The sequence below is a fragment of the Crocodylus siamensis genome, chromosome 1 (assembly GCF_052110815.1).
Source record: "Crocodylus siamensis isolate JL-2025a chromosome 1, ASM5211081v1, whole genome shotgun sequence".
NCBI lineage: Eukaryota > Metazoa > Chordata > Crocodylia > Crocodylidae > Crocodylus > Crocodylus siamensis.
Window position 1 is genome coordinate 175,880,701 of NC_143395.1, and position 25,875 is coordinate 175,906,575.

Consider the following 25,875-nt stretch of genomic DNA (forward strand, 5'->3'; position numbering starts at 1 on the left):
ATTAACCACTTGCAGGCTGCATGCAGCTTATATCTATCTATACATCTAGATCTATCTATCTGTACATCTATCACTAAATATAGAGATCTCTCTCTTTACATACATACATATAATTTCAAAGGCCAAATCAGTTCCAGTTGGGCAAACCCAACAGTCAAGTTCCAAAATTTGACTAAGCAGAGCTCAATCGTCATATCTGTGTGGCTCTACCACCGAGCAAATATTCTTCCTCCCAGACCCATTTGTCTGAGGCTTTGGTTACTCCCCAAACCCATCCTACATGCAAGCCCCAGGCCCAGAGGCCTTGGGGTTCAGATATCCCATCTTGCGAGATCTTAGCCAAAAGTCCAAGGGTCGCATGCAGTTTATGGGCCGCCACCTGAACAGCCCCGTTGTACCCCAAGGATTACCCCTAAATAACACTGCTAAAGATTGTTAAGTCTTAGGGAGGAGTCATCCTTTAGAGCTGCAGTCAGCAACCTCTTCAGGTTGCAGGCTGAAATGACGAAGCTTGGGTCAGAGGCGGGCAGGCAGGTGCTAGGTTATGGCTGCAGCCACTGTTTCTTCTCTCCATGACAGCATGGGGAGAACTCCCACAGTCACCCTTTCTTCCCTCCATGGTGACAGAGGACAGAGACTGTCACTGAAGTGTAACTGATTCATGAACCATAGTTTACTGACCCCTTGCTTTAGAGTGGTTGGAAACTTCTTACCACATGGTGGGTTCTACCACATACACAATTGTTTTGTACCACTAATCAAGGAAACAGGAAAGAAAACAGATGCCCATCTCCAAGGTGCGAACCTACATACTACTAATATCAGCAGGCTTTGAATGTTCATCTTTGTAAAGGTGGTTCTAGCTCAGCAAGTTCTGGCAACATAAAAAATACAATGAATTAGCTTTAAAAAATCTGTGTGCTTAGGCTAAGACAGAACAGGGATCATTAGTGCTACTATAATTATAAAATTATAATATTTAGGAAAATGCAACAACAGTAGGTAAAGGCAGAATCTGCTTAACAGTCTTCCTGTTTATTCTGGTTTTTAATATTTGCAGTTCTCACACCCAAACTTTTAAGAGGTTCTGGACACACCAAGTTTTTTTTTTTGCTGGCAAAAGCTGTATATGAGCACCTTCATTTTCCTAAGGCTGTACTACCTATCTCTTTAACAGCAACATTAGCAAAATAAGATTTCCATTACTACCATATTATCATATTATAGTATCATATAATATGAATCATATGATCTTCAAACAAGCACATATAACTTCACCAAAAAATAACAAAAGTTGATACCTGTATCTGAAGACAATTTGGACCTGATGGAACAACTGTCTTCTGTCCTGGCAGAACTTCAAAAAATGTTATCACAATAATCTAAGTAATTTGATGCCCCCGATCATACTCAATTCCCCGTTCATACACTTACAAAAGCAACTAAAGCACAAAAATGGACAAAAGCAAATCTGAAAACTTCACACATTAGTCAATGCAAGGGAAATGCATATAAAACCTGAATGTATGTCAAGACATTCATTAACAGACCACGTTTATTCTGTACTGAAACTACCTTCCCAGTTAAAAGAAATGCACACAAAGGTAATTAAAAGGAACAAGTAATTTATGTTTGATGGTAAAAAGAATTCTCAGCTTCATTTCTGAGAAACCAGTGTTTTCTATGGTTCATAAAAACAGCTAAAACAATTCTTAGTTCAGATACTGTAAGAGCTCCCCCAGTTGCCCTCCAGAAGAACTACAGGAAAACATGTTCCATTATCTTTGCATCTTCATCATCTGGCAAAATTTCAATCACTCCTTCCTGTGAAGTGAGGATGGAGATAATTTCCTCAGACAATTGTTCATGCTTATTCTCTGCACATGTATCTGCAATCTTCTTCCAGCCTTCCACAGTACATACGGTATCGTTTAGTATCATTTGTTCCAAAGCATCTGATAAAAAAAATATAGTTTCACAATATTTTCCCTAATAATTTTATCCATTGATGTTAAACATAGCACAAGATGCATCTCTCATAGGGGACACGACTACAAATTGATTATTCTTGTTCTCTTCCCCATTGGATAATTCTAAGGACCAACAAAAGAAACCAAGAAAGTGGTTCCTAAACTTTCTGCACTCAAAGAATATTGTCAACTCTAAAAATTTCTCAGGGTCCACCATGCAACCTTATCATCAAACTGAACTGGAAAGAGGGTAGGGAGAAACCTAGTGTAATCTAGAGGCCTTTCTGACTACCAGTGATCTCCAATCATTTAGAAACCACATAAAGAAATTAATAAAAAAGCCATAAGAAAATGGTGTTCAGTTCTTTTATAAAAAATAGAAGCTAACAGAACTCAAACTTGTTCTTTAGATCACAGTAGTAATGGAAAGACAGGGAGGCATGCTGGTCTAGCTGTGCCCTCAATGGAGTTAAGGAAAGTTTTGCTGCTCAAGTTAACAGCAGCAGGATATGGCTCTGAGTTAGGAGCACTTGTCACTGCAGGTAGGAAAAAACAAAAGTATCACTACAAAGCTATTGTAGCCAAGAAAAGAGCTTAACTTTTGAGAAAGTACAGAAAGACCCTACAGCAGGCTTGCAGGCTTTCTGACAGAGTATAATGGGTATATGGAATAAGTTAACTACAATATTAAGTTTTCTAATTAGCTGAATTAAACTTGTTAGCACAATGAAGCAAATTGTGTCCAGTTCTGGGCGCTGCACTTCAGGAGGGATGTGGCCAGTATCGAGAGGGCCCAGAGGAGAGCCACTCACATGATCAGGGGGGCAGCAAGGCAGGCCTTAGAAGTGGAGGCTATGGGACCTGAACCTGTTCAGCCCCCACAAGAGAAGGCTGAGGGGGGATCTGGTGGCCGTCTACAAACTGGCCAAGGGGGACCAGCAGGCTATGAGAGAGTCCCTGTTCCCCTGAGCACTACTGAGAGAAACAAGGAATAACGGCCATAAGTTGACTGAGAGTAGATTTAAGCTAGACATCAGGACGCACTACTTCACAGCCAGGACGGCTAGGATCTGGAACCAACTGCCAAGGGAAGTGGTGCTGGCTCCTACCCTGCGGTCATCAAAGGAGGCTAGACAATCACCTAGCCCGGACTGTTTGACCCCAGCATTCTTTCCTGCCCATGGCAGGGGGTTAGACTTAATGATCTGTTCAGGTCTCTTCCGATACTAACAACTATGAAATTATGAAATGTGATCTCATTAAGTTTATTTTTATTCCTTTTGGTGTTACTTGCAATTTAATTGCTTTGTTATTGCCCAGCTGGCAATAACAAATGATATATCAATAAACATTAAACAGATAACAATAAATATCTATATATTTACATAACTTCACAATAAGTGTTTGTAAATAGCAGCTTACTGTACTTACTCTTCTCACTCATTTCTTCCAACAGATGTAAGCCATGTTGCTTGTGACCAGTAGAGATGAGTGAGAGGACTATAGCCCCAATGGATAAAGATGCTGGTTTCCCATTCCATTCTTGAGTTAAACAGCAAATTAGCTCAATACTAGCACAGTTTGTCAATAGGAATATGTAATCATCTAAAAATCAAACACCAAAACATTATTACTTGAATATATTCACACATGATATACGACCATGGCCCAGATTCTGATCTCACTAAACACTCTGGAGCAGCAGTGTCAAAGATCTGGGCCACAGTGCTGCCTGGGGGTCTTGGAGCAGGAGCACATGGGGTCGGTTCAGGGCATGCGCTAAATCCAGTGCACATCTGGATCAGGCCCACAGATCAACCACATGCCACTCATCTAGCCCACAGGGCCAGATAAGTTTGACACCCCTCCTCCAGAGAAACTCCAGTGAAATCAAGGTAAAGCCCTCGCATTAGTTTTCTAGGGGGAAAAAAAAAGAAGATAAACATCAGAGTAACTTCACAGATGATAAATTGTAGAGTGCTGTTGCAAATACCAAAAAGGACAGGAAAATAATTAAATAATAAACCTTGTTGTTATTGAAGCCTTGGGTAGGAAATAAAATGAGACAGAAACATGCAGCCTAACAAAACTAAGTAATATTAATGTGAACAAGGATTTTAATGGGATACTTGGACGGCTAAGCCTAAGGGGACACAAGGAAGAACAGAAAGCAAAACTGATTTCACTTCACACTGTAATACGGCCACAGAGATAACCTAATATGATTTTGGTCTGTTTATACGGCGGTGTCACATCTCAGATCAGAGAAGTGATAGCCATTTTCCATAGGGCACTGGTGAGACTGCACATTTATTAGAATGCTGCAGATAGTGACAAGCACCACACTAGCAGATGGAGGCTGACATACTGAAAAGACTTACCATGATTTACAGAAAAATGATTGATTGAATAAAGGAAACAAAAACATATGAGCTAAGTAGCACAACCCTGCAATATACTACACCTAGCTCTTCAGTGCCTACTGTATTTCCTGCAGCACTAGGCCCTAAATGTGTATCCTTCAGCTAAGTGACTAGACAGGTCATGGATATTTTGAAAGGAAAGAACTACAGGAGAAATTCTAGCCCCTCTTAAATTACTGGAAAAGCTTCCATGGATTTCAGCAGAGCTAGCATTTCATCCTCAAGGGAAGGAGGAACTGGTTAATGTGAGGACTCCAAAAGGTAAAATGCTGCCTTTTCCATGAGTTGATCTGCATGCAAATGTTAAAAATGGCAACTGCAAATCGAAATGGCTGTGCTTTCATGTTTCAACAAATGGTACTTTCATAGTAGTGAAGCAACAGTGGAACCCAGATTTTTTACATGGTCCACAACAGGTTGCTGAAATAAGACTAACCTGCTCAGCTACTTACTGTGGCTTTTACTTCAATGAACACCACTTCTCCAATCAGCACTTCTCTTGGAGCACAGCTCTGCCCTATACAACTTATTAGAGAAGTAGTATCATTTGGAATAAACTCTGCAGCAAAAAGCTGGAATGCTTCAGTGGTCCTGCACAGCTGTTTGCTGCGCCTACATATACCCCTACCTAGATCACAAATTTCATTTTCTCAGGGCCATAAGTAACATAAAATTACAATTTCTACTATACAAGGAGAAGTGGTTATATGAGAAAGCAGAAATACATCAGATGAAATCTAAACCCCAAATGAACACAGTGGTAAAACCTTCACCGATTACAACAGACCTAGGATTTCACACCAGCAGACCTGGGGTCATGGCTGTCTAGCTATGTGTTCAAACGTATTCTCTATCGTAACTCACAGTCAAACTAAAATCCAACATTTTCGTGTTGATCCAACAACTTAAGCACATGCAATGAGTAAAAGCACATGCCTAAACAGTGCAGGATCAGAACATTAAAACAGAGATATCATAATGTATATATTACAGAGACATTCATGTACACAAATACAAGATGTGAAGCATGCCAAAGAGAGAGAGAGAAAGACGATATTTTATACAAATGTGTGAACAACAGATAGCTGATAAATCAAAAAGAAAATTTAAATTTTAAGAGGGTAAGTAAATTCTGTCACACTTAATTTGGCAATAGTTTTCTACTCCCACTGAGCCAAACTTCAGTTCCTACAATGTCCAAGCAATAATACTTCACAAAAATATGTAGAGAACTATATGTGGCTGCCTGTAAAAAACTGGATGGAAACCTTGACAGTTGGCTGGAAAAACAAATATTTTGTGGTTTTTACAATGACCTTGAGGTTGTAGTCCTGCTAAGCAACAGCAAAGACAGATGCAGTCAGATAGCCCTTAAACACAATTCTTATGGAGAAAGCAAAATCTAATGCACTGGTGGACAGAAAACATTAGGGGAATTTTCACATCAAAGGGGAGGGAGGGCATTCTGTCATTACTTTTTATGTTAAGATCATTATGTACAGAATTAGATTTTTCACATGAATGCATTAATGCACGCTTTAAAGATTCAATCCAAAAGCTACCAGAAGGATTTTTTTTATCTGACAAAAATGTTCACCGAATCGATGATGAAAGAAAATGTAAGACATATTCTGATATTTACCTAAAGAAAAGGATTTCAATTGCTTTATATAATCCATTGTTCCACAAATCTGGCCCTGTTTACACAGGCACAAAGCAGCTTTCTTGTGTACATCGCATTGACTGTAGACAATCTGAGCCAACGCCAGGCATTTGGATTTGCTGTATGGCTCAACCTCCCCATAGTCATAAATCACATCCCCTATTGCTTCAGAGAATGTCAGCCTGAAGGAAACAAGGTAATAAAACAAACTAATGTTACAAGTGAGTTTTCATAATTTGGAGTACAGGTTTCCCTCTCCAACTGCAGGGGTTAAGTTTCTGAAAGTTCTCATGGTTGGCAAGACAAAAGGTTTATGGGAAAAATGGCAGCCATGAAAAACCGTGGTTACTCAAAACTATATACTGTGGTAGCCAAAATCATATATAGCAGGGGTTCCCAAAGTTTTTATGCTGCAGTCTGGCAAACCACAGCCTGGCAAACCACAGCTCAGCAGTCATAGCCAATCGTGGCCGGCATTTCTGGCCAGAAGACAGGTAAGGATACCTCTACCCCCGGTAGAGGGGGATGGACCAAACCCTGCACTCCTTGCAAAAGGAGCTGTGGCCTCTCCACCTGGCTCTGGGGGATTGAGATTTGCTGGTCCACGGCCACTTCCAGTCTGACAGTTGACCGTGCTGCAGACTGTGCTGCCGACCTGCCACGGCCCAGCCCTGGGCCATGGCCCAGGGATTGAGAACCCCTGGTATACAGAATATTAAGTGTAGATACTCAAAACTGTGGTTGGCAATGGTTAGCGAGGGAAACCTGTATTTCAGAAGCAATCACAATAGAACTACTTTTTGAGGTATCTTAAGGCACCAGACTGTTTTCATTTGAACCTTTGCTCCCCTGCCCCATCTCCTACAATGTTCCTATCCCCTCTGCTTTGGCATCAGGCTTTCTCCATCTTTTCCATAATGTCTGAGTGCACAAGAAAGTCCCATCAGTACCTAGGGCTGTCTCAGTCCTTGGTAGTTGGGATTATATCCCTTGTAACACTCCTGGATGCATGCAATCCCAGATGAGTTTCTAGGATACACAAGGAAGGAGGAAATGTGTATGTATGATGTCCAAACTGTGACATATGGGAAGTCAGGAAAAGAGGCTGTTATTTTTGGGATGGAAGCCAGATGCACGGGGCTGGACTTCTTGCTTTAGGAAATTCAGCTAGATGAGTGCATGTTTAATGAGGATGGTATATAAGAACCAGACAACATTCAGAATAGTTGGCTAGGGGAACTGTGTGGAATTGGACCAACTTCAGTCCAGGGAGAACAGTAGGAGGTTTTTGCTGCCAGCCTCATAACTAACTCAAATGAGCATATAAACAGTTTTCAGAAGCTTCTAACTTGGCCAAATCTGGATGAAATGTCAGAAGGACCAAAAAAGGCACTTCCCTGGCCAAGGAATATCAAATATCAACCATCTACTCCAGAGGATGGAAACACTTCAAAGGTTCCATGGTGAAAATAGCTGTTCAATACTGGCAAAAAAGCCCATTTCCATATCATTTTTAAAAGAAATAAATGGCTTTTAATTAAACTTTATGTAGGAAATCACTTTGCAGAAGACAGTTGACATGAAAAGTTTCAGCCCAAACAGTTAAAAATTTGAAAAGTTATAAGCAACATATTATAGGGGCTTAGAGTGGAAGTGCTGAGCAAGCTGAACTTAAACATTGGTACCAACTTTGTTTACAAACCAAATGATTATAATATTTGTAAAGTGGCATTTTAAAATCATGGTATGAACCGTAATTATGTCAGAGACATCATTTTTAACCTTGTTGTTTTGGCACAAGGACCCAGGTTTTCTATTCACCTACACATATAAGGTATGCTATGTTTCAGTATGATATGACCACTTGCAGCATCTTATTGTTTTACTAATTTCCCTGATTCCAGTGCACTAATAAAACATACTTAAAAAGCTATTTTAGAAAGGTGGCAAAAAGAGAGACAAAAGGTGGCAAAAGGAGAGATAAGGAAATAGTGCTTGGAATCAGTTAAGTCTAAATGAGTCGATTTAGAATCTAGGTTCAAAAGCCAAAACACAAACTAGGCTTTGAGAATTACTGCTATGGTTTTCACATCACTTCAAGCCCAGGTGCCAGAATTATAATTAAGACTAATGCCAAGTTTGTTTCATGGGATTTCTGCCACCATGAGACCAATATGAATTGGACCTAGAATATGGGTCCCTTCCAGTTTGGGATCTGACTCATAAAGCTAAATTGCAGAGGCAAGTCTGGTTTGGGAAATTCAAATCTGAATGCATCCTGATTCTCATAAATAAAATGCAGGGACTGGCGGCCACATATGCGTTAACAGTTCAGGCCTCTCTCATAATTCTACTTAATACTGTGGATGATATTAATATTATCAGTGACAGTACCACAAAAGTTACAGCTTTCCAGTAACTGCTGACTTCTAATTTTTTTTAAAGGTATCAGACCAAAGGTACCTTTTTAAAAAAAGGTATTAGACCATATTTGAACATCTTTTTATGTACATTTTTACTGAAGTGGAAGAGAGAAAGGATATGGAACAAAATTGTGCTCTAGAATGATCTAACAAAATTGACAGCAACTTAAAAGAAATACAATATTTTGCAAAAATAGCTTTCTGTACCTTTCATTTGTCTTAGTTTATACTCACAGTGAATTTAAGCTGGATTTAACAAATGGCATCAAAGAAAGGTATCTGCTAATTTAACACTATCTGCATGGGTCTAATTTACAAAAAAGGGGGAGGAGATTCTCTGCAAGTAGGGCCTGATTGCTTATGAAAAAGCACAAATGCAACTTTCACAAGAGGGAGGGTATACACCCCTATGATTCAAAGAGCCCAGAATCCCATTTACCTTTGCTGTGTGACCCAGTGTATAACTAGATTTAACTGTTTTTCAGACAATGCACATCTGATTGCTTCCAGAGTCATAGCTGCATTCAGAGGGTGTTTAACTGCAGTACTTGAGTTTATAAGAGCCTCAAAATATTTCAGCAAAGGAAGACTCTTTCCTTTAATAAAACCAAGTGCTAAAGGAAGAAAAGGAAAGCCACTGATCAAAACACTTAGGAAAACAGCACTTTTACTATATTAAGATTTTTAAATTTAATTTGGCTTTGCTAATGTTCCCAAATTCCCTGAGGGCAGCGATACCTGGTCCATCTGCAGGCCAGATCTAGCCGATGGGCTTGATTTGGTCCACAGGACAGGAGCAGAGGGACCTAGGGGACAACCCAGCCCTGATCCAGCTGTGTGGGGGGAGCATGTGTGACCCAGCCCCAACCCAGGTGGGCTTGGGATTTGGCAGCAGGGGAGGCATAACAGTATTAACTATCACTGCTTTCCCACAGACAAGATTCCCAACTCATGAGGAGCCACACAGGCAGAATGCTATGACTCCACAGGTTGGATTTGACCCATGGGCCAGGGCTTGAACATCCATGCCCTGGACAAATTTTCACCAAGGTTCAAGGTGCAGTACCCCCTTAGCTGCCTTGCCAGTCATTGAGAGCCCAGGCTGCCCTGGAGCAAAACGGGTGAATTCATCAAAGTATTGGATCTCATCTGTAAACCGCTAAAGAACACATTTTCATAGCAAAATATGTGGATTTAAACCAGGCAGTTCATAGTGATGCTGAAGGGAGTAAGACTGAAACTCCTGCACATCACTTTGAAAATACACCCCCTAGTGGTAAGGCTTCAAACAGTTCACTATCAAGCATTCTGCAAACATCAGTCACAGGGGCCTCTCACACACTTATTGCTAAGAATGTGAGAAAAATTTTGGCAGATCAGGGGCCCAATATAGAGCTTACCAGCTCATTCAGATTCTAAGTATTGGTTTAGTGTAGTTCTTTTGCAATTTACTGCTTTAGATCTTTACCAATTGCACATAGAGTGAAAAAGAAAGAAAAACAACATAGTTCAGTGATCTTCCCAAAATTTCCTCTAGTTCAGTGGCCTCCAACTTTTTAAAGTACAATATCACTTTTTGAATTAAAAAGCAACCCAAGATCTACCGTGTACTACCCAGCAGTCTACTGTGTCTCCCCACCCAGCAGTCAGTTTGTGGGAAGGGAAAGGGGGGGAGCAGATCAAGGCAGAGGGAGAAAAAATTATTTGGGGGTATGCCCCCCCGCAGCAGGTAAGTCTGTGGGACAAGGGTTGGGGGGGAGGGAAAAGGGACATGGGAGGTGGGGGAGATAGAGGCCCCACAGCAGTGAGGGAGGGAGTGGGGCATAGGTTGGAGCACAGGCTGGATAGACTGGGGCCCTGGCTGGGCTGGGTGGTGGGACAAACGGAGGCCCGGGGGGGCACATAACAGGTGGTGGCAGCGCTGGGAAAGGGGCTAAGGGGAGGAGGGGGTGCTGCAGCCAACCAAAAATTTGCTGTAGCCAGCCCAACCCCGCCCAGTGCCGCCACCGCCCACCCCAAGCACAGTGCAGCCCAACTCCCCCCGCCAGGAAAAGCCTGGTGCAGCCTTCCCCTCCCCCTGCCTCTTCCCCACCCAAGGGCATGGGGGCTGTGTGTCCAGGATCAGCGTGTGGGGGAGGGTGGGCTGCCACTGTGGACTAGGAGGCTGCACCAGGCTCTTCCCGGCCGGGGTTGTGTGGCACTCGGTGTGGGTGGTGGTGGTGATGGAACGGGGGGGGGCCTACAGTGAACTTGTGGATGGCTGCAGCCCCCCTGTAGCCCTGCTCCCAGCACCGTCACCACTCACCCCGAGTGCAGCCCTGTCCAACACCCTTGCCAGGAAGAACCCAGTGCCCTCATGGCCCCAGCCCACCCTGCCCTGCATGCAGATGCTCTCCTGGGCTGGGTGTCCCTCCCTGCCCATGTCCCTGGACGAGCCCTGCGCAGCTGCATCCTGCGCCCCACCCTGGCTATGTAGGGCCTGCCCCAGCCCCACTCCCTCCCAGCTACTGCAGCCACCCACACTCCACCACATTTGGGGGGGGGGGGGGACACATGCCCCGCTCCCCTCCCCAATCTGTGCGTGGGGCAGAGGTGGCTGCCGTTGTGGGCTGGGCTTTGCATCCCAAGCCTCACTGCAGCTGACCCAGGAGCAGCTCGACACCATGTGCATCCTGCCACTGGGCTAGAAAGTGGGATGCACATGGTGTCGAGCTGCTCCCAGGCCAGGTGCAGCAGGGCTCGGGGTGCAAAGCCTAGCCCACAACAGCAGCTGCCTCCGCCATGCACAGATGCGGCAGGGGAGGTGGAGGGGGGATGACACATGCCCCCCCGGGGCCTCCTCTAGGGTACACAGAGTGGCAGGAGCCTCCCATACCCCTGGACCATCTGTCCAGGCTTGATCCTCCTACCATTCGCATGGCCAGGGCCCCAGCCTCCTTACCCCTGCTCCTGCCACATTCTGTCCCTCACCGTGCAGGCCTCAATGTGGCCCCTGCCCCTTTCCTCCCCACGGACTGACCTGCTGGGCTGGCGCTGTGGGGGCTGCACGTGTGCATGCGCACTCAACCCCCTCAGCCTCACATCAACTGCAAGAGGCTCCATGATCGATCGACCAGTTGGTGACCACTGCTCTAGTTCTTGCCAGGAGCAACACAGTAACAGCTTCAACCACTGACATTAGTAATCATACCACAATATTTTATGTTGCCAATTCAAAGGAAATAATTGTAGAGGGGCAGGGGAGGCAGGACTAACAATAACCCAAAGAGTGTATTCTGTTGTGCACTTCAGCCTTCTTATTAGACTAAAAATTAGCTATATTTTAGGTCTAAATGAATGGAATGAAATATTGTGAGATGGTTTCAGCTAACTGCCTGGATAAGCAGTAGGGACCAAACTTTCAAAGTGAGGTCTGTGTGCATCTAATTCATGAGTGGAAATAAGATAGCTTCAGGCTAGGGCTTCAGACTAGTTCTATAATCAGAGACAGAGACAACATTCAGGATAAGCCACATTTAGACCTCCCCAGATCCTCAGCCTATTTCTCTGGACAAGCACAGAAAAGGTAGAGGAGTTAGCAGCAAGTCAGCCACGCTGCCAGTACATAAGGGCAATCCAGCAAACTAATCCCTTTTCACTGCCTGAGTGCAAAGTGGCCAAACAAGAGATAAAAGACTGAGCTGCACAGGCTCTTTGGTTTTGGAAATGTTACAAGTAATCCCCACAGTAATTCATGTTTGCTCTCTCAAGGTATCTTTTAACTTGAATTAGAGTGCCAGATTCCTAAATGGCATGAAACAGTGCTATTAAAATCAGTGGAATAATACTGATTTTTTTAAGCTGAGAGTCTGTCCAGGACTTTTTCCAGCTGAAGTCCATACCTTTAAATTTCAACAGGGTTTCTTCATTGCGAAGGACTCCTCTAGGGCAGTTTGCTGCATAGAGTGCTGCAGCCTCATACTGACCACTTGAAAATAATTCATTGAACCTGGGGGAGAGGAGACAAAAGAAAAGACAATGTTATGTGGCATTGGAACAAAAATAAAAAAGAACGACTGGTTGGTTTCTGATCTAAGCTGCTTATGATGGATTTATATACCAACAAGAAAGTGGTTGACATACCTGATGATGGGCTCACACAGCAAGCTCATCAGCTGGCTGTCTATTAGTGACAGAAGTTTACACACTGCTCAGCAGAGGCAAGGGTTTTGCTGCTGCTGCAGGGGACCTTTGAGCGCAGACACACTCAAAGTTCTGCCAACAAAACCTTGTAGCAACCAGCAGTCTGCTTAGTCCACAGCACAGGTGATGGGAGAGAAAGGTAGCTGCCAGACAAACTGCAAGCAGCTACCTGATTTATTGCTTCTGCCACGACTCTGAATTATAATGGAACCAAACTTAAGTAGGCAATAACAGAAAGGCACATGTTTATAGTACGTTATTCCAGGATGAAATAGCATGCTGGCTTAATTCACATTAAGTAACACCTTTAGTATAAATGCAGACGGCAGGGCTAGGAGGTACCTTGTGGCACTGGCACACATTATAATAACGCATGCTGGGATCTGATCCTTATCCCAATAATCAAACATCCTGCCATGCCACATTCCCCAACTCCACCACTATTTTAATGGGACCCTTGCAACCCAAATGTGGTTTGGCTTGTCAGAGGAAGCCAAGGGGGTTCCCCAACCAGGGAGTTTAACCCTGTGTGCCCAAGCAGTCCAGCCCGGCAGAGACCAGCCTGGCACACTGACTGAGATTCTTCAAAGCTCCAGGTAGCAGCAAGCCTCAGAGCTTACCCAGACCCAACACATTTTCTGCCTTGCTCTGTAGTGCTGCAAACCGCAATACTGTAAACTGCGTATATAGAACTGAATAAAGATCTGTGGTGTTTTTTCCTACCTTTCAATATATTCAAGCAAATCTTCAGCCTCTTTACTCTTGCCTGGGTCATATTCAAATATATGAGAGATGCTAGAGACAGCAGAAGCTGGAATATAAAAAACTTCAATGAAGGGTAAGTACATTATAATTTCACTAAATAAAATTAGCATGGAAGGTGCCAAAGTAGAACAAGCATGAATAAACTGTGATCCATAGAAACGTATATTTTTAGAATGTGAAGACTGAAACCTGTTGCATTAACAGGCAGGAATGGACATTATATATTAACCAATGATCTTTCCATTGTTTTAGGAGACTAAGACAGCTCTCCTTAGTGGAAGCTTGGTTAGGAAACACTTCTAGTTACCCCAAGTAAATTCTAGGGCAGAATTTTCCTACCTGTTTCCAACCTTATAGTCTAGGTACTGGATTCTGTACCTAAGGGTCAAATTCAACATACTAAACCATTCTATATTTCCACCTGAAATGAATGCAGCTACATAGAATGTATGCAAAGGCAGAATTTGAACCTTAGCTCTGGGACAGGAGCAGAAACCACATTTAAACTCCCAGTAGCAGTGAGGTGCCAATATGTAAACAGATTCTGATTGCTATGAAACCCATGTTCCTTCACTAAATTCATAGACTTCAGATCTATAAAGGTATTATGGAAGTAGAATTCAGCTCACAGTATAAAAGCCCACTGGAAGGGTCAGAGTAAAGTGATAATGGAGGTCTGAAGATCTTGTTACATGATTTCAGTATAGTACAAAGTGCATCACTGCACTTTATTTCAGCTCAGAAAACCTTGATTGCTGCCACTCAGAGTGTGTTACTGCTCATAAAAAAGTTGAGCACTGCAGAAGACCAGTGGCAATTTGCTGGATAATTTCTAATGATTATTCATCATCTCTACTTTGGGATGAAAAAACTTGGATGTCTGGAAGCATTAACAGCAAGAGACCTCTGTGAGCCCAGAACAAATGGGACAGGAGAATGAGTAGCATGTGAGAAGCAGTGTTTATAAAACCTACCTCTGTGTTTATAAAGCCTACCCAGCCTCACCTTTACCTAAATAAAAGCAAAACACCTCAGTACAAATTCATTCTTACATAATTCTAGCAATGTTTTTCCCCCTATGTCTTTATCTTCGTTATGGGCAAAAAACTTCTGTGCCTAAATGCCACATACAGCAGCATGCAACAGGGAATGGGCATGTTTCTTAATGGATCTAAGCAGGAGTCCAATTCTAACCAAGGAATTAAAAGAGTGACCTCATATCACGAAGACTGGAACTTAGGGGGCAACTTAACTCCCACTGATTGTCACAGAACAGGGACATCTAATTCCTTTCGTCCTGCTTGAAAATCCTAGTCTAGTTTTGGAAAATGAAAAGAGAATATGCCAGATTTACAGCTGACACAGGATGGTATAACCCCGCTGAAGTCAATGGAAATACACCATTTACACCATCTGAGGTGTAAATGGTATATTTTATAACCCCATATTTTTTGTGATGGATAATACTTTATTTCAATTTCAATCATTTTACCTTCATCAACTTTCTCTTGTTCCATGACTTGAGAGAGAAGCTCTTGCAGTGAGGTGTTCTTGTCATATTTTGCCCAAGCAGAAACAGCATTTGCAACCAATGTAATTCTACTGTAACTATAAGCAATTAAAGAAGGAACAGCACATTTCAGTACACCAATGTACCCAGTCAGACAAGCACAGATCTCTGCAACCTTATGATTGACTTCAAAGTCTATGACTTCAAGGACCTACAAACTCTACCCTGCATCATCACCCCACCAATATTCTCACCTTAATCCCTCCCTTTCTCTACTGGATTGCCTATCCATTCCTATCTTAATGAAAAAGACACCTCACCTTTTTCCTTACAACCCCACTGAAAATGCACTTGTTCCATATGCTTACAATGGAGGTGCATTATGTTTATGTCATAATAAGCCAGATACCAGCAAACTCTACTCTGATTTTTGGATGCATTTCAGAACCCATAATCCTGGAGCTGGTGAGTCTTTAGTATAATTTCAAGATTTCTAAGCCTTGTTCTCTGTGATACCAGTTAGAGCAGCCCACTAAATGCCATCTGAGAACCCCCTTTGTCAATTGCAATCGTCTCCATGAGGAAAACCCCTGGCTGCACTCCTGTGCCAGTTCTACCCCTATTCTGCTGCTGCAATGCAATGCAAAGTGGAGAGGACTGGGGACCAGGATGTGTCGGTCCCCTTATGCCTACTTTGGATTACTCATCTATTTAGATTATATGGTTTTTGGAGGAAGCAGTATTCTTCCCTTGTATTCTACAAGAAGACACGTGCAATGCCAGAGATCAAATAATAGATGTACTGCAAATATTATTAACAATGTCAATATTAACATATACTTATAACAATCTATTGAAGTGTTATCTATGGCCCATGGCATGTTATATTTCTGGTAACAATAAATATCAACTAGCTAGCCACAAATTCACTGAATTTACAGTCCCATAAAATGGCAAACAAGCCATGAAAATATTACTCAAAAAAGTGGGGGCACCATGAGCCTGATATTGGGGAGGTTCTCCCCAGTGTCAGGATCATGGTGCTCAGAAATATATTTTTAAAAACAGGCAGGCATTCGGTCGGGGCTACCAACTGTATGCCTGCTTTTTAAAGATGCAGCACTGTGAGCCCGACATCAGGGAAAAACCCTCCAATACTGGGTTCACTGCACTGAGCAGTAAGCAAACTGAGCAGTAAGCAGAGAGCAGTGGCTCTCTGTGGCTCTGTGATAAGCAGCTGAGGTGTGGGACTGCCTTGAAGAGGCTTTTCTCTGTGCTAATGACTTCGGAGGCTGACTGCTGTTACGTACTGCCTAGTACGTAGCGTGTGTTTGGGATTTTTTTTCCTGTAGTGTGTGATTCCTTCCTTCCTTCCTTTCCTATTTCTCTTTGTTCCCTTCCTTCCTTCCTTAGATACAAATAAGGCAGCAAAGTACCCAACAGCTACTTTGCCTGACTCTTCACAAAACAATTAAGCTGCCAGACACCTAACAGAGATTATCTAGGTAAAGGGGGCAAACTGAGGGAGGAGATAACAAAAGAGATGGTTAGACAGCTTTTCTTGAGTCTGAATAAATTCAAGTCAGCAGAGCCACATGAGCTTCATCCCAGGGTCCTGAAGGAACTGGCGGAGATCTCGGAACCCTTAGCAATGATCTTCATGAAGTCGGAAATGGGCCAGGTACCAGAGGACTGGAAAAGAGCCAGCGTAGTGCACCTCTTTCAAAAAAGGGAAAAAGGAGGACCCAGGGAATTACAGACTGGTTAGCCTCACCTCAATATCTGGAAATTATTGAAGCATATCCTAAGAAAGGCCATTTGCAAGCATCTGAAGGAGGAAAAGCTGATCAAAAGCAGCCAGCATGGATTTATGAAAAACAATTTGTGTCAAACTTGATCTTCTTCCCTGACAAAGTAACTACTTGGGTGGATGAAGGGAATATTATGGATATTGTGGATCTGGACTTCAGCAAGGTGAGACGATCCCACAGTCTCTTGAGCAAGTTTGTAGATGACATGGAAGGATTGTGAACACACTGGAGGATACAAGTACAATTCAAAAGGATCTTTGCAGATTAGAAAGCTGGGCTAGAGTTAACAGGATGAAGTTCAATGCAGACAAATGCTACACCTAGGGAAGAATGATCAAAAACACAAATACAAAATGGGTGACACCTGACTGGATGGCAGCACCACTGAAAAAGGACCTGGGAATCTTGGTAGACCACAGACTCAATATAAGCCTGCAGTGTGATACAGACACACAAAAGGTGAATGTGGTTTTAGGCTGCATCAATAGATGCATTAGGTGCAAAGCTCTTTATGCAGCACTAGTTAGGTCTCATCTGGAGTAGTGTATGCAGTTCTGGGGTTCACATTTTAAAAAGGACTTGGAGAACTTAGAAAAGGCACTGAGGTGGGCAAGAAAGATGATCAAGAGCTTGAAAGGCAAGTCCTACAAGGAGAGGCTGAAGGAGCTAGGCATGTTCAGTTTGCGGAAAAAGCACTTAAGGGGGAACTTGATAGCAGTCTTCAAATACTTGAAAGGCTGTCATAAAGAGGGAAACACCTTTTCTCTCTTGCTGCAGAGGAGGACATGGGCCAATGGCTAGAAGTTTCAGTTTCATAGTTTGTAGGGTCAGAAGGGACCTGAGCAGATTGTTGAGTCTGACCCCCTGCCAAGGCAGGAAAGAGTATTGGGGTCAAACGACTGCAGCAAGGTGTTCATCTAGCCTCCTCTTAAACACCCCCAGGGTAGGACCCTGCACCACTTCTCTTGGAAGTTGGTTCCAGATCCTAGCCGCCCTGACCGTGAAGTAGCACCTCCTGATATATAGCCTGAATCTACCCTCTGCCAGCTTATTTCTAGTCACTCCTGGTAGTGCTCGGGGGAACAGGGACTTCCCCAATGCCTGCTGGTCCCCTCTGACTAGTTATAACAGGCTACTAGATCCCCCCTCAGCTTTCTCTTGTGGAGGTTGAACAGGTTCAGGTACTGTAGCTTCTCTTCATAGGGCCTGCCCTGCTATCCCCTGATCATGCGAGTGGCCCTCCTCTGGACCCTTTCCATGTTGTCCACATCCCTCTTGAAGTGCGGCACCCAGAACTGGACACAGTACTGCAGCTGCAGCCTGACCAGTGTCGCATAGAGGGGGAGGATCACCTCCTTGGATCTGCTCGAGATGCATCTGTGGATGCATGACAAGGTGCGGTTGGCCTTCCTGACTGCATTCCCACACTGCCGGCCCATGTTCATCTTGGCATCAATGATGACTCCAAGATCCTTTTCTGCTTCTGCACTGACAAGAAGGGAGTTCCCCATCCTGTAGGTATGGTGCTGGTTCTTCCTCCCCAGGTGCAGCACCTTGCACTTGTGGGTGTTGAATCCCATCCTATTCTCATCCGCCCACCCTTGTAACCTGTCTAGGTCTGATTGCAACGTATTCCTCCCATCTAGCATGCCCACATTCCCCCACATCTTAGTGTCGTCAGCAAATCTGAACATGGTGCTTTTTACCCTCTCGTCCAATTCGCTGATGAAGATGTTGAACAGTGTGGGCCCAAAGACCAAGCCCTGGGGGACCCCACTGCCCACATCCCTCCAAGTCAAAAATGACCCATCCACCACCACTCTCTGGGTGCGGCCCTCCAGCCAGTTGACAACCCATTTGACTGTGTAGGTGACACCATAGTTCCCAAGAACGGGGTTAGAGACAGTGTCAAAGGCCTTCCTAAAGTCCAGAAAGACTACGTCCACTGCTACCCCTGCATCTAAGGATTTGGTGACCTGGTCATAGAAGACCACTAGGTTGGTTTGACAGGACCTGCCTCTAATTGGAGATGTGCTGCACCCCTAGGAGTAACTAGGAATAATGGATGCTAACTAATGGAGAGTAGATTCCGGTTAGACATTAGGAAGATTTTTTTTTATAGTAAGGGTGGCCAGAATCTGGAACGGTCTTCCAAGAGAGGTGGTACTATCACCTAACTTGGAGGTCTTCAAGAGGTGGCTTGGTAGACACCTGGCTGGGGTCAACTAACCTCAGTCCTCTTTCCTGCCAGGGGTAGGGAATCGGACACAATGATCTTTTGTGGTCCCTTCCAACTCTACAATCTATGAATCTATGAATACCTGAAGTCAGGAAGGAATTTTACCTCATGACCAGCTTGGTATGGACTGTCAGGATTTTTGCTTTCCTCTGAAGCAGGGGGAATGGCCCTCTACCTGGAACCTCTTGAGCTTATATTGACATTTTATAGAAGCAGGACATTGGCTACCATTGTTCCCTTCCTTCACTTGTGGCAGATTAGGATGTTAGGTCCACGTTGTGTGAGGGTTGAGGGCAGTCTTATATAGAGTTTTGATTATGGTTGTATAAGATGGTTAGGATAGAGACAATCCCACCTCAGACAGAGGGGGTTAGACTAGTTAACCTCTGGAGGTTCTTGCCAGCCCTTCTTCTCTATGACTCTACTGCACTGAGTTCAGCTGCATGCCCACTTTCTTACATTCCTGGGTACCCATGGAAGCAGCCCCTGAGGAGTGGGGGAATCCCAGCTCCCCAGCTGCTGCTTCCAAATTTTGTGGGGGGGAAAGGTGTAGCTGTGGAGCAGGGAGCTTTTCACTCTCCGGTTCGATGCCACCCCATGCTGGCAGCCAGCTTTTGTACAATTAGGGTTTGAGGAATTTTATACCTCACTCCCAGAATCGTGCAAACTGCTATTCACATGTAGCATGGCAATTAGCATGCTTTGGGGAATGAGGCATAAAATTCCTCAGACTCCAAACACGTCTGCCAGCAGCCTAGGTAACAGAAAGGACACTGCAGAGAACTCTCCTGAAGCAAAAGCAAATATATGACAGGGGTACCTGTACCTAAGCCTGAGTTTCTTGTTCAATGCCTCTGCCTCATCTCGTTGACTTAATGAGTGCTTGAGCTCTTGCTCTAACACTGCCCTGCTCTCCCGAGGGATGTATTTTGTTATTATGTCACCTTTCAATTCCAGCACTCTCTTCTCTAGCTGAGCTAGGTGTCTAGAAAGTGTATCCAAGTTGACCGATTCTTTTATACTCAGACCTGGGGAAGAAGAAAATGCCTTCCGTGAGCTTTGGATGTATAAACCCCTTCAAGAAGCCCTCGTCCAATGAATAATGTAAGACAATCCAGGAAGGGCTTGCAAAGAAGGGCTGAACTTATAAGCTGTCCCAGAATCAAGGATCTCTCTCCTCTGATCTGTACTGACCTAGCACTGAATTTAGCGCAGTGACCTCAAAATTTGCACAACAGTAGCAACTCAAAGGATACAGAGAAACATGAAGCAGAAGTGGAAGAGGCTCTGCCTCTATTTCCTGGACAAACCAGTGGAGCTGTTTGATAACAGCAGCATATATATGCTTCCCACAGAAAGTGAGATTCTCTGGAAAATGGTATGGGCCAAATTCTTTCATCTATTAGGCATATAAGTGGACTTTGGTGCCTAATGTGATTGGATTCCACTAAGTTGCTGAAGAACCATTAATACAAAAGGTTGGTGCATCCTCCTCCTTGTAGCTGCTTTTAATTAGAGACTCAGTCTTAAGAACAAGATGCTACAAGGTAGATGCATTCATGGATGTTCAAGGAACTGAACAGGGTAGAACAGACTCACACTTAGGTGCCCAAGTCCACTTCGACATCCAGTAAACAGAACACGATCTGGCCCTGTTTCCAATGAAGCACAAATCCTCCTACACATACCACTTGGTCAAAGTGGCTGTGCATTACTCCAAGAGGTGCAGATGTCTTGCAGATTGAGTGCACATACAGTTTCTCTTTATTTAAGGACAAAGATCTCTCTCAAAAGACACTCTCAGAAGAGCTGTATAGTAGATTTTACCTGGTATAGGCTTTGCAGGGTTTAATTGCTTTCTTTGTGTCAAAGCTTCTTTAGAGGGCATCTTTTTTATATTTCTTATTTTCATTATCAGATTTTGAATTTTAGCAGAATTTCTCTCAATGATCTTTATTCTGAAAAAAGGAAAAGAGTCTCATTTTTTCCCCACTACTTTTGAATCCGAGACAAGGGGTAAGCAACCTCCAGCACAGGGGTCAGTGTGGCATGCAAAGGCATTTTGCTTGGCATGTGCACCTCAAAGGATGTACTTCTATACCTGCATAAATGCAACCAAATGGCACTATCCCTTATGTATCCTCCATTTCACAGGGTTTCACGTTAAGGCCTCTTAATATATCATATTTACCCAAATCTAAGACTACAAATTTAAAACAATCCCCTCCGTAGTTCGTTTCTATATATGGAAAATTATTAAATTTGTAGTAATTTTTCATGCTTAGAATCTAATTATTGGAGGGTTGTCTAAAATTCAACCCCCTCCCCCCCACTGTAGCAGGACCAGTACCACTAGCAGGGTACGTGGGGGGACCCCTGCCCCTTCCTGCCTGTCCTCACCCCCTCCCCCGATGCGTGTACACTCCAATACCTGTTCCCTTCTTACAGCACCGATTTAACCCCTGATGCCTGCCCCCACATCCACCTTGCCCCTCCCCCTATACCTGGTTTCCCCTTAAACGCACCAGCACTTACCTTCTCGTGGCAGCATCAGTTGCAGCTTGCGTTTTGCCCCAGCCTGGGGCAAGAAGTACAGAGCATATGCTGCCTCTTACCCCAGCGCAGGGACAGGGAGCAGAGCTGAGGGGTGCAGGTGGACAGGGGGAAGCAGCTATGATTCCCACTCTAAGGGCACCACACTGCCATGCGGTGCTATTGTTATGGAGCTGTACTTTAGTGCTTCCTTTTGGAAGCACTAAAGCACGGCACAGTAATTGCCCATACTGCACCATGTGCATGGTACATGGTTAGATTTTGCCGCTAAGGTAATATAGCTGCCTATCACATGTAGATCTACGTGATTGCTACATTGTTGTAACGTCATGCAACATATTACTACATCACCATACAGCGACTTGTAGATGCACCCCAAGTATTCCCCTATATAGTATGCTAGAGGTGACCTTACTTATCCTCAAGTTGGAATGCTCTTTTCCTATAATTCAACAAAGCTGTAGGCTCAGATGCCAGAGCTTTTAATTTTCCATGAAGATAAAATGCACTCCTGTGGTTGTCTTTTAATGCTTCAATAAATGCATCATACTCCCGTTTGATTGACGTCAGAATGTTCTTGTATGCTGAAACATGTTCTATTATCTGTAAAAACATATGTTTGGGTATTTTTTTTCCATTTGCAATGTTATAGAGATGTAATAGAAAAACAATTCTGCAAAAATCTCCTAACCACATCACAGGCAGATTAAATAAAAACCACTGGATATAATACACACTTCACATTGTTTCACTCTGCAGTGCAATGCTAGTGCACATGAACCATAAAGTGAAGCTGGCAAAGCTTGTTTTCACCGTCTGGACTGACTGAAGAGCACAAAGCAGACACTGGATACAGCAAAAACTAACCTCCAATACTCCACTGACAATGCTGAGGACTTTCTAAAAGTCCTCTTAATATGAGACAAAGAATCTAATACCCAAGTTTGATTTCCCAAGTGCTAACTAACAATTACTATATTTACCCATATCCAAGATTACTTGAAATCTAAGATGATCCCCCACCCCTAATAATTAGATTCTATTCACACAAAATTATAAATTGGTTATAATTTTCCATGTATAGAATAATTAGTGGAAGGTGGTCTAAATCTACTCCCCACAGCTGCGGCAGGGAAAGCGGCAGCAAGGGGTAAGGGGTCACATTCTTGCCCCTTGCCTGCCTCCCCATCCTTGTCTGCACTGCCACTTGCCCCCCCGCTATGTTACCCACCTGTTGCCTGCCCTCACACTCCTTGTACCCTCCACCCCCTGGCTCCCCACTTCTTGCTCCCTGTGGACATGCTTGCCTCCCCCAATCTTCCCATCTGTCTCCCCCATACCTGATCCATCTCCAACCTATGCCTGTCCCCACCACCTCCTTCCCTCCCCGCACCTTCCATCTACTGCTTACCTTTTGATGCTCTGCAATCAACATCATTTGCAGCCCTAGCCCAGCCAGGGAGAAGCAGAGGTAGCAGCTATGGGCCTGGCCAGGCCAGGGCTGGAGCCAGGGCAGAAGGAAAGGTGGGGGAGGGAGGCAGAATGCAGGGGGACAGGTGATGCAATCCCTCCCCCACTCCCTCGCTGTATGCCCTGTCCCCCACTGCACAAGCCACCTCTTTAAAGAGTATTTAAAAGATAAGGAGGAAGACCCCTAATGGAAAAAAATGTTAAAACACAGACACATTTTGTGAGACTGCAAAGAAATTAATCATCTTCCAGGTCTTGAGATAGGAGGCAATACGCAAGGTATGAAAGCAGCCCATCCACACTGCCACCAAAAAATTGTTTCTGTGGGTGTCATTACCCCAGATTATTCCAGCGACATGTCATTCCAGTGCTTTGTAAAATGATCCTTTATAACGTACTAAATAATATTACATCCATTGTTGTAATGTCTAATTTCAGACACTATTACTGAAACTCAGAGCAATTTTCTTTCAATTTCTTGGCACAAAAGGGGTTTGTCAATTGTGCAGCAAATCTGCTATGTAGGGAAAAATCATCTTTTAAGTCAATGAGCCCATCCTCCAGTAAAATGCAAACTGCACAATCCTGGTAAGGGGCTCAGAAATTACACACTAAACTTTGGGATCATACCAAAAAGCCAAGAAACATCAGTATCTAAGAGCAGCCCTGCTAGCAACACAGAATGTTCACCTTAAATCATGGTATATGGTTCTCAAAGGAGTTTTTGTTTTTAATCGGACTTTATTTCTTCTATAGATACTTTGCAACTAAGATTTTGAGAACCTCTGACCTTCCCCTCAAAAGGAAAAAAGCAAACACTTTTCAAATGATCTTCCTTTCCCTCAATGCATGACTGAGTTAGAAATCCTGAGAAATAACATATTGCTCACATGAGAAATATTTACACACAGAAGTCTATTCTAAGGTGTACTCCTGTCTAACTCACCGGGCACTTTGTCACCGACTAAAACAGAAATATGCAAGGAAGCGACTCTGCATCTCTTGCTGCTAAGCACCTGTCTGCACCATCCCCAAACCACGTTCAGGACTGTCAGACTCATTACAAAGCACAACCCATTCAACATGCACCAACTCCTGAAAATGAGGCGATGAAGCTGCTTTAGAACAGCCCTGAGCCTCTGCCTAGAGATGGCATTTGGCCCCATCTCAGACATGCTTCTTAGCACACCTGAGGGCTGCTCTCAGTCTAAGTTACCTCTTTTAAGGGAGTTGGTGCTTGCAGACTATGGCATATATCATGTCAGTGCTCTTAAACACAGCATGGACACAACATGGACAAAACCCAACCACCATAAAGGAGTAGCTGCTTCCCTGTTTCAGAAAAGCCAAATGTCATGATCAGCTCCTGTCACCAGTCAAGAAGTGCTCAGTGCAAGCAGAGGCAAAGATGTGCAACTGTGACGTAAATCCTAAAGCCCCAAGTGGCTGTTCTAAATGCAAAGAGAGCAGCAGCAAAGAAAGAGCTCTGTTGGCTCAACATTCCTAAAACATCTCCTTACGCTACTGTGTGTGCATGACTCTCGTCTGGGCAGCCTGGGAATGACAGAGCAGTGCCAAGGTGTCCTAAACAGCAGGAAAGCTATCCCTGTATATCTCTGGAAACAGGTCTGCCCTTTTCTCTCTCAGAGCTGGTCTGTCTGGGTCAGAGATAAGATAAAACATACTGGTGAGAAGTCCACCCTGCTGCTTCAAATCTTGTAGCTGAATGGAGGAACTGAATTTCTAGGGCTGTCAAGCCAGTCCCTTTAATATGCTAAATTCTCATTATTAAAAAAAGCCCACAGGTCTGTAAGATAACCCTGCTGGCTGCTCATTTGCACAGAAAATGTTTTCATCCCGTGCTTTGTTACCTTATCAAACACATGTCGGTATATAATGTAATACTCCTCAATTGGCCCTTGCTCAGTACAGCCCACTGTTTCAACTTCTGTAAGGATGTAGCTTTGTATGCTGTCCAGAAACGTCTGATCGCTCCTTGAGGGGATGGGAGGGAGAATGGCATGCCCCCTCCCCCTGATGCTACGGGAAGACATTGCAGATAAATGACTCGGGCATTTCTTTTGGGCCAGTTAAGTCTGCTGTTGTCTCCTCTTCAATTACAATGAACGCTTCGGTCAAAGCCTGCAAGAGAAGGTAAGCCCTTTAGAGCAACATAGTGTGAAGGAGGCAGGGGGTTGAATCCAGGAGCACCTACATCCCCAGCTGAGCACAAAGCGCTTGGGTCCTTCACAAACAGCCCCTCTGACTCACAGCCCAACTACTTTGCCACAGAGACAGGAAGGGACCTCGTCTAGAACAGGGACGGCCAAGTGGCCCCAGCAGCCTCTGCACGTGATGACCGGCAAAAAGGAAGGAGACAGGCAGCATGAGGGCAGAAAGCAGAGCAGGAGATCAGCAGAGAACCCAGGGCAGGCAACAGAACGCAGAGGAGCCGATAAGAAGGAGCGCAGGGCAGATAGCCAAACGCCGAACCGTCGATTCCCACTAAGCCCCACCCACCGCCCGGATGCCAAGGCTATGCGGCTGCCGCCAAGCCCCTCCCCCGACCGGGGCGGAGCAGCGCGCTTCCATAGCAACGAGCACAGGGGCGCCCCTCCCTCGCTTCCGGCCGCAGGACCGCACCACTTGCCCCGCCACAGCGAGCGGCCTCCCCTCACCCCAGCGCGCGCGGCAGTTTGGGAGCGCGGGGTGCATTGTGGGAGAGGGCGGTCCCGAACGCGCAGCGCCCGACCACCGCTCCCAGCAGTCCCCGCGGCCTCCACCGGTCCCAACAGCCTGGCCACGCGCCGCGCTGCATACCGGGAGCTGTAGTCTCCCGCGCGCATGCGCAACCTCTCCCAGCTGG

At 44.4% G+C, this 25,875-nt stretch overlaps 1 protein-coding gene across 8 annotated transcripts; it reads right to left on the bottom strand.

The window, feature by feature from the left end:
• Positions 1 to 833: 833 nt before the first annotated feature.
• Positions 834 to 25,823, bottom strand: CLHC1 (clathrin heavy chain linker domain containing 1). 8 transcript variants are annotated; one of them, XM_090049645.1, is made up of 12 exons: positions 25,688 to 25,823; positions 24,881 to 25,151; positions 21,955 to 22,142; positions 20,814 to 20,944; positions 19,813 to 20,014; positions 14,919 to 15,034; positions 13,385 to 13,472; positions 12,361 to 12,467; positions 8,919 to 9,093; positions 6,036 to 6,238; positions 3,402 to 3,575; positions 838 to 1,955 (listed from the first exon to the last, which is right to left on the bottom strand). In XM_090049645.1, the coding sequence occupies exons 2-12, from the start codon at positions 25,061 to 25,063 to the stop codon at positions 1,759 to 1,761; spliced, it is 1,764 nt and encodes a 587-aa protein (XP_089905771.1). In that variant the 5' UTR covers positions 25,064 to 25,151; positions 25,688 to 25,823; the 3' UTR covers positions 838 to 1,758. The 8 variants fall into 8 exon arrangements, with proteins under 8 accessions (XP_089905787.1, XP_089905797.1, XP_089905771.1 ...); XM_090049639.1 differs by having other exon boundaries at positions 25,653 to 25,734; XM_090049653.1 differs by lacking the exon at positions 25,688 to 25,823 and adding an exon at positions 25,316 to 25,480.
• Between the last annotated feature and the right edge of the window lie 52 nt (positions 25,824 to 25,875).